The 9,125-nt window shown below is 37.6% G+C and overlaps 1 protein-coding gene across 4 annotated transcripts; it reads left to right on the forward strand.

Annotated features, from left to right (window-relative positions):
• The first annotated feature begins 881 nt into the window (after positions 1–881).
• LOC110626811 (probable inactive receptor kinase At4g23740) lies at positions 882–4,994 on the forward strand. 4 transcript variants are annotated; one of them, XM_021772932.2, is made up of 4 exons: positions 882–1,241; positions 1,351–1,454; positions 1,695–3,025; positions 4,221–4,994. In XM_021772932.2, the coding sequence occupies exons 3-4, from the start codon at positions 1,792–1,794 to the stop codon at positions 4,865–4,867; spliced, it is 1,881 nt and encodes a 626-aa protein (XP_021628624.1). In that variant the 5' UTR covers positions 882–1,241; positions 1,351–1,454; positions 1,695–1,791; the 3' UTR covers positions 4,868–4,994. The 4 variants fall into 4 exon arrangements, with proteins under 4 accessions (XP_021628624.1, XP_021628640.1, XP_021628632.1 ...); XM_021772940.2 differs by having other exon boundaries at positions 921–1,241; positions 1,362–1,454; XM_021772948.2 differs by lacking the exon at positions 1,351–1,454 and having other exon boundaries at positions 920–1,241.
• Positions 4,995–9,125: the final 4,131 nt, after the last annotated feature.

Consider the following 9,125-nt stretch of genomic DNA (forward strand, 5'->3'; position numbering starts at 1 on the left):
TTGGTCCGGTCTGCTTCTCATCACAAAGCTGGCCACGCGATGTTGGGCTGATCTGCTTGCATGTGGCTTGATGGGATTGATGGACTTTGGCCCCGTAACCTTCTCCAGGATTAAGCCTCGTTCCCTGACTAGAGAAGCCCGACAGTCATTAGTATGCATTTAGATAGAAAATTTTTGAAATCATCAAAATTAAAAGTATCGCTTTATATGAAATTAGGCTCCCTAACTTAAATTTTTACATCCAATCACTTAATAAATTTTAATATAAATTTAATAATAATTTAAAAGTTTAGAGTATAATTTTTAATTTTTCATGAAAACTAAATTTAATTGATAAAAAAATAGTATAAGATAAAATTGCAACAAAACTAAAAAGAACATGATTTTTTTGTGATTATCTATTATATTAATTAAATTCTAATTTAATTTATATTTTATTAATTTTTTTATGAAATCAACCCTAATTATTAGCATAATTTAGAAAAAATTATCTTATTGTCATTATGCTTGAGAGTTAAAAAGAAATTTAGAAAGACTACCTTAATTTTTTTTTTTAAATTATTTTATTATTTTATTATTCTTAAAAAAACATATTAAATATTAGAGGTGACGGCATCTGAAATCGAGTAAAATGTTTTCAACCAAACGGGTAAACGCAATAAACTTATTACGTGAACTGCTGAAGTTTACTTTAATTTGTCACATACACAGTAAGTGATTGAAAAATAACATAATTACCTAAGGCACCTTTATCAAATTCAAAATTCAAAAAAAAAAAAAAAAAAGAAAAAAGCCATTCTATACGGGTCACGTAATTAATGATGACCTCACATTTCAGCCCTTCATTCATGCCACGTCATCGATCCACCTAACCCGACCAACACCCACACCTTTATGTATTGTACACTACAATACTGGTTTTTCGTCCCCCGTTACTTTTTTCTCCGCCCGCCGGCCACCAACTCAAATAACAGCCCCGCCTCTCTCTCTCCCTCTCTCTCTCTCCCTCCATTCACTTCTCTCGTTTCAGTAACTGAAAGGACCGTGAAATATAGCCGTTGATATCATTGCAAGTACCATAACTCCATAACTAGCACTCACCGAATCTTTTCCCCATTCTGGTACAGAAGGTCTTCGAGAGAATCATAGCGTCACTTCCCGGCTTTTTAAACTAGCACTGTTTAAGTTCATGCAACTTTAACCAGCAGGCCCAGCACTCTGTTTCAAATAAATCATACCTTGTACGTTTTCACTTCTCTCTCCATTTGGTGTCACCAATTTTTCATTGTTTTGGCTTTTTTTTCACCTTATTGGATCTGTAGCTAAGTGGGTTTTTATTTTTTTTACAAGTTGAGCGAAAGAGAAGAGAGAGGAGGGGGGAAGGGAGTTGGCAAAGAACAAAAAGAGAAAGCTCGAATTTTGGAGAAGAATTCTGCTGTCAAGAATTTGAAATTGTAAGCTCACTTTTTGACCAGAAACCCATTATTTAAAGCCTGTAAAGGCTCATTCTTTAATGTTTAAAATAAACCAGAGTCGTCTCTTCTTTCATCGACAATAATCTTGGAATCTGGCTTTTGCTCTTTTCCTTCTTTTATTCACATTCTCTGTATTCAAGTTTTAAATTGTACATTTTCCTTTTTTTAATTCAGTTTTTTGTTTATTTATTTATTTTTTAAATCTTGGCCAAAAACCAGGTTACCATTTTCCAGGAAAGAAAACAAAAAGAAAGCAATCACGAAAAGAAAACTCGGCAGAAACAACTCGTTTTTGGGTTCGAGTTTTTTAGCTTCAATGGAAGTTAGGCAAATTTTTTCTTCCATTTTCCTTGTGGGTTTGGCTTTATTTCTCGCAAATGCAGACCCTGTAGAGGATAGGCGAGCTTTGCTTGATTTTGTCAGCAACTTGCCTCACTCTCGCCCGCTCAACTGGAACGAAAGCTCACCAGTTTGCAATTACTGGACTGGAGTTACTTGCAGCAAAGATGGGTCTCGTGTAATAGCTGTTAGATTGCCTGGTGTTGGATTTCAGGGTCCTATTCCTCCAAACACTCTTGGTCGTCTCTCTGCATTGCAGGTTTTGAGCCTTAGATCCAATCTTATTAGTGGCCATTTTCCTTATGATTTCTCTAATCTGAAGAATCTATCTTTCCTTTATCTTCAATATAACAATCTCTCTGGACCACTGCCAGCTGATTTCTCTGTTTGGAATAATCTTACCATTGTTAATCTGTCCAACAATAGATTTAATGGAAGTATTCCACGTTCCCTTTCCAACTTGACTCACCTTGCAGCTTTGAATCTCGCAAACAATTCACTTTCTGGTGAGATCCCTGAATTCAATTTGCCCACTTTGCAACAGATAAACTTGTCCAATAATAATCTTAGCGGAAGTTTACCAAAGTCACTGAGAAGATTCCCCAACTTTGTGTTTTCTGGTAACAATATTTCATTTGAAAGTTTTGCTCCTCCTGTTTCGCCTGTTCTTGCTCCTACTACAGTGCCTAATCCGAAATCTAAGAATTCTAGGGGGCTTGGTGAAACAGCACTGTTGGGGATTATTATTGCTGCATGTGTTTTGGGATTCGTAGCATTTGCTTTCTTGATAATTGTTTGTTGCTCAAGAAAGAAGAATGGGGATGAGTACTCAGGCAAGTTGAAGAAGGGAGAAATGTCACCGGAGAAAGTGGTTTCAAGGACTCAGGATGCTAATAATAGATTAGTTTTCTTTGAGGGATGTAATTATGCTTTTGATCTGGAGGATTTGTTGAGGGCTTCAGCTGAGGTATTGGGAAAGGGTACATTTGGCATGGCTTATAAAGCAATACTGGAGGATGCAACCACTGTGGTGGTGAAGAGGTTGAAGGAAGTAAGCGCCGGGAAGCGAGATTTTGAGCAGCAGATGCAGGTGGTTGGAAGTATTAAGCATGAGAATGTGGTTGAACTGAGGGCTTACTACTATTCCAAAGATGAGAAGCTGATGGTGTATGATTATTTCAGTCAGGGGAGTGTTTCTTCTGTGCTACATGGTATGTTTTCCTTTGTATGCTTGAAATTTTCATTAAAATTTCTAGTGATTGCAATTGTCCTTTGGAATCTAATAATGGTGACTATTCATATGAGAAGTTGAGAACCCCATTTTCAGTGAACTCGAGGAATTCCTTGTACAATTTATTCAATAGAAAAGCTTAGCTTCTAGATCATTTTCGAATAATAGTAGGCCAATTAGACATGCATTTACCAAATATAGCATTCATCCTTGATTGAAACATGTCCATTATTATAGTCCAAGGCAGTCAACACATTTTTCACTATTTTTAAGTAGACTTGGTTTCATGAATGCATGAAAATATGCCCTGGCCTCGCTAGGTGCGGGCATGTAGTGTACTTGGGAGAAGGAAATACAGACTTGACATTTAAGCTTTACTGCCTTCCAATTCCCCCTTTTGCTTCTGATAAATTATATGAGAAAAGTAGGCTCCAAATAGGCAAAGCTGTTCCAAGTAATGGTTTGGAAATATTTCAAATTGATGTAATTTTTTATATGCATTATCATCTACTGTAACAAGTTTGTTTTTAATTCCCCAATCCTTATCAATTTAATACATAGTTATTGGGTTAAGTTAACTCTGGAATGAAGGCGTCTGACTCCCTTTTCAAAGGAGGATTTATGTAGCCCTTCCCAATTTGTAGCTGACACTTGCAACATTGAGGCAAGAGACTGCTAAGAAATGTAATGAGGTTATGCAGTTAAAGTTTGAAGAATGCCTACTTGACTCTAGTTCACATTCTTTCTTTACTATATGTTTGCCTTTTATTAGTAGTTATGTGGAATTTTATGCCGAATCCATGATTACAGGTTTAGGGGCATATAATTGGATGCATTATGGAGACATTATAGTAAAACTAAGACATATCCAACTTTTAATTGATTTGTTTTTTGCCTGTCACCCTGCATATTATAATCCTGACTTGACAAAAGTACCTAAATTCTCTAGTTGTTGATTCATTGGAATTGTGACAAGGTCACCCAATTCTTGCAATTCATAACAGAACACAACTTCTGTAATGTGTTTGGTAGAACAGCTAAATTGTGTGCAAATATGCCCAACTGCCTTGACCAATTTCTATTATGGAATTCTGCATGATAGATGTGTATTTGTATACTTTATTCTGTCAATATCCATGGTGCAGGACACCCCTGATGCATCTGGAATTTTGCAGGTAAAAGAGGAGGCGAACGAATCTCCCTAGATTGGGATGCTAGAATGAGAATCGCTCTAGGGGCGGCAAGAGGTATCGCTCGTATCCATGTGGAGAACGGAGGGAAACTCGTCCATGGGAACATCAAGTCCTCAAACATATTTCTCAACTCCAGACAGTATGGTTGTGTATCTGATCTTGGTTTGTCAACTATAATGAGCCCGCTGTCAGCACCTACTTCGCGGGCTGCTGGTTATAGAGCTCCAGAAGTGACAGACACCAGAAAAGCAGCACAGCCTTCAGATGTCTACAGCTTCGGCGTAGTGTTACTGGAGCTTCTAACTGGGAAGTCCCCCATTCATACTACAGGCGGCGATGAGATCATCCACTTGGTGAGGTGGGTTCATTCAGTTGTTCGCGAGGAATGGACAGCTGAAGTGTTTGATGTGGAGTTGATGAGATATCCAAATATAGAGGAAGAGATGGTGGAGATGCTGCAGATAGCTTTGTCATGTGTAGTGAGAATGCCGGATCAAAGACCTAAAATGCCAGAAGTAGTGAAAATGATAGAAAATGTCCGACGGCTGGACACCGACAATCGGCCATCTTCGGAGAACAGATCTGAAAGTTCTACACCTCCACCTCCGGCGACAGAAACAGAATCCTGATTTTTAAGAAACAAATGCCATTTGTCTGAATTGTATTTTTAAAATCTCTTTTCCTTCTTAGACTACTTGATTATTTTCATCTCAATTTTTTTTCTTCAGAAGAACAATTTATAAAAATTTTGTGTCATCGCCTCGTCTTAGTGAAGTCGATTCTCCTCTTCACTGATTTCTCTCCTCCCAAAATCAACTCTAAGGCAAGGGTTTTTAAAATAGTGAATTTGTTTCGTGGGAGGTTCTTGTAAGGTTTTGGAGATTTTAAAATTTTCAAAAACTTTTTTTTTTAAACTCACTAAATTCATGAGCTTGGAAATTTAGATACTTTAGCTTCTATTATCTTATTTCATAAAATCCCTTTTCACTGCGTACAAACACTGTTAATATACTAAAATCACAATATGCAATTGTAGCCTCCAATCAATTGGTTTATATTCTCAGAAATTAAAGAATTTTATAAAAATTTAATTTAATTAATATTTTTTTTATTTAAATAAAATAAATTTGTTTTTTAATTTAAAAAATTTCTATCATATATAGAAATATAATTATGGATAATTTAGTAAAAATTTAATTGAATTAAAATCATTCATTGAAGTAGTATTTCTAAAATTTTAGAGAATGAAATTGCCTTTGACTCACGTTTTTTGAAGATGTATTTTCCACAATTTATGCTCAATGGGCACAAAATTCCTACTTAGCTGTGTCATTTATGAGAAACTTACCTGTCTCATCAGGGATTAATCTATTTTCTATTGGGCCCAAACCTTCAATCAAGCCCAGCATTATAGGAGATCAGCCAACACATTTGAGATGGTTGATTGGATACAAGAAGCTTCTAAAGCTATTGCTTTAGATTGAGAAGAAGCCGGTTTGATTTGATAACTGAAATAATCCATTTTTTTATAAAATAATAATATATATATATAATAATTATTTTATTAATAAAATATTATTTAAATAGTAGTTTCTATAATTTTATTATTATTATTGATTTTATAATTATTATTTTACTAAAATAAGATATATTTATTTTTTTTATAAATAAATCTAGTTATCATATATTTTTTATTTATATATTTAATTAGTAAATAGTTTTAAAATATTTTTTATTTTATTTTGGTTATATCTTATAACTAACTGAATATTTCAATTTTGATTAAATTTATTTTTTCTTTTATTTTAATTAAGGTCGATTAATATTTTAAAAGTCAATAAAATTTCAATTAGTTAAAATTTTGATTTAATTCGATTTGACTAATACAATACTCAACTTATATAATATTGCGAAGATTAGATCGACAACGTAATCGTAATGAAACTGTATTGTAATTGGATAAAGCCTGCAAAAAAGAGAACGTGAGGTGATGGGCAGCTACTCCGACACTTAAGTCAGTATATTATAGGATAGAGAATGCGAGAAATTGCTTAGAGTTTGAGTAGTGTTAGAGAATAGCGTACCTTTGCCTCTGTGATCCTTCTCTTTTTATACTATAAGAGAATGGAAATGAATATGGTATTTTCCGATAATCCGACGGTGATGTGATTAGCTGCTTGATATGGGTCATTGCCAGCTAACAGGCTGATAATCCTGCAATTATAGGTGTAATGGGGATATGCTGGACTGTACCTGCTAATGGTAACTTCATATCGAGACTCGTCCTGTCGAGAAAAACACGAGTCTTTGAGAATGAACCGGGTGTTAAGGTGTCCGGGTCTTCCTTTCTTTGGACTGGACTGCATTTCCTACTCATCAGGTCCCTGCTATGTGGCACTGTCTTGTGGTGACAACTCACTGCTTTCTTTGGGCGGTCATTATGTAACACCAGAGGTTCCCCCACTGATATTTAATTCTTTAAGTTCGAAGATGACAGTTTGTCTTCTTAATTATGTAGCACGATTTGGTTGGTCTTTACCGTTTGCATCATTTTGTCTTCCCTTGGTTATAATGATGGCCTTATTTTTTGAGTCGTATTAAAGACTTTGCAGGCTATGCTACTGTATAAGAACTCTCCTTTTTCTTCTTTGTGTTTGCGACTATCATCTGTAAAAGACATGAATGGTGATGATTTCTTTTCTCTTTTTGAGAATAACTAGATCTGTGCGGAGGATATCATCATAGTCTACGAAGAGCAGCTGAAGGTGGGTCTTCATGAAGGTGTAAGCATACTTGTAACGACCCCAAAATGGACCGTCACCGGCGCTAGGATTCAGGTCGGCTTAAGGCCGCCAGAACCCGTAGCAAGCCTGCTATACTCTCTGTGTACCTGTAAATCTCATACATGATCATACATTTTCTGTGAAAATAAAACTCTTTTCTGAACCAAGGCTTAACCTGTGCATGCACTATCTTTGTACTCTGTACTCATGTACTCTGTACTCTGTATCCCTGACTAGAGCTTGCTCTAGATGGGTTAACTCATACCTGTTAAGCCTGGTTTTCACATACAGGAAAACATACATACATATACAGATCATGTACAAAACATACATCACTAGGTCAAGCAACAACTATTACATCTCTTTAATATTACATGTCCACTCTAAGCTATTACAGATCTCTTTACTTTTCCTATACTCTGCTGGACTGTCCCTGTACACTGTACACTGAACCTGCAAAACTGGGGTTAAGGGAGTGGGATGAGCTCTATAGCCCAGTGAGTAGAACAGTAAAACATCTCAGTAAAATATGATCTCATGGAATGCACCATAGCACAGACAAGTCACATCAAAAGTAAACCTGTCACCACATAGTCCCAGTAACTCTGTGCCAGGGCGTAGAATCGAGCACCTGGTCTTCCTGTCATATATGTATATGTGTATATAACACCTGTGTACTTACCATTGCCAGGGCGTAGTCAAAGGCTCCTGGACTTTGCTATACCTGCCAGGGCGTAGTCAAAGGCTCCTGGACTTCCTGTCTGAGACTATTGGATCATTCAGTATTCACTCACATCACCAAATAACGATGCAATGCCACATATTCGTGAATACTAATGCAATCAACCTATGGCATAAACATGATGCATGAGATATGCTAAAAGCAGTTTGTGGTTCAATTAAAAGTCATAGTTTAGTTCCACTCACCTCTGGCTATCTGGACTGACTGACTCTGCAGGCTCTGAACCTCTGGAGCAGTACTCACTGCTGCTCTCTCTGGTTCCTCTGGTCTGTACCTATACAGATGGACTTAAATGAGGGACCAAACAAGCGTAGAAATAACTCTAACCTTCCCCAAGAATCTCCTTAAACTCACTCAACTAGCCATGCAAAGCATGCAAAAGAAAGCTGGACAGGACACTTTCGGCGGCAGGTTCGGCGGCCGAATGTCCTCTCCAGAGACGAAACTCAAGCACCTTCGGCGGCACCTTCGGCGGCCGAATCCCCCAAACAGAGCCGAACATGCAAAACAGGCTGTGGCAGCCAAGCCACCTGCAAGAGGTTCGGCGGCCGAAGGAACCTTCGGCTGCCGAACCTGAGTTCATCCAGAACTCAGCTTCAACGGCAAACCAACGCCTCTTTCCCTTCAACCTCTCCACACCATATATACTCCAACTCCTCAACACACATATACGCACGTATATGTTCACAGGGGTCCAAAACTATCTAATAACCCCAAACAACAAATCAAACATAACACAGAAACATGTATACCTGCATAACTCATCAAAACCACTACTTCTCATTTAAACATGCATCTCTCTCCCTTACCTTCCATAAAACCTTCAAAAAACACATAAACAGGTTCAAGAGCATTACTTACCTCCTGTAACAAGAAGGTGAACACTCTGAACGAAGGAAAACGGACCAACTCTCCTCACACTCTCACAAACTTAACTTTTTGCTTCAAAACATTCAAACCCGTGTGAACGATCAAAACACTTTGCATGAGCTGCTCAAACTCAGCAAATAAACCAGGGGAGACGTGGCCAAGCTTCTGGCAACAAATTGGACATAACACCTGTCCAAAATGCTGACTAAGGATGCCCAACAGCTGGCTGGCCAACTCAGTTTCGGCTGCCCAATCGCATGCAAAACCATGCAACATTCGGGGGCCGAACTTACCTTCGGAAGCCGAACATTGGGCACTTTCGGCGGCCGAACTTATCTTCGGCGGCCGAACTTGGCTCCTCTGCCTTGGTTCATTTCAACTCAAAACTTGGTTCCATTTACCTGTAACACAATAAACCACACAACATTCGTGCGAAACTCATATCTCCTACCCTCTAGAGGATTCCGACATCCCGGAGTCCACCAGACGACA

The sequence above is a fragment of the Manihot esculenta genome, chromosome 1, assembly GCF_001659605.2.
Source record: "Manihot esculenta cultivar AM560-2 chromosome 1, M.esculenta_v8, whole genome shotgun sequence".
Lineage (NCBI taxonomy): Eukaryota > Viridiplantae > Streptophyta > Magnoliopsida > Malpighiales > Euphorbiaceae > Manihot > Manihot esculenta.

Excerpts from the sequence above, each read along its gene's own strand:
- LOC110626811 (XM_021772932.2), top strand. The coding sequence starts at position 1,792 with ATGGAAGTTAGGCAAATTTTTTCTTCCATTTTCCTTGTGGGTTTGGCT. Across the intron at positions 3,026-4,220 it reads TGTTTCTTCTGTGCTACATG|GTAAAAGAGGAGGCGAACGA; the intron begins GTATGTTTTCCT and ends GGAATTTTGCAG.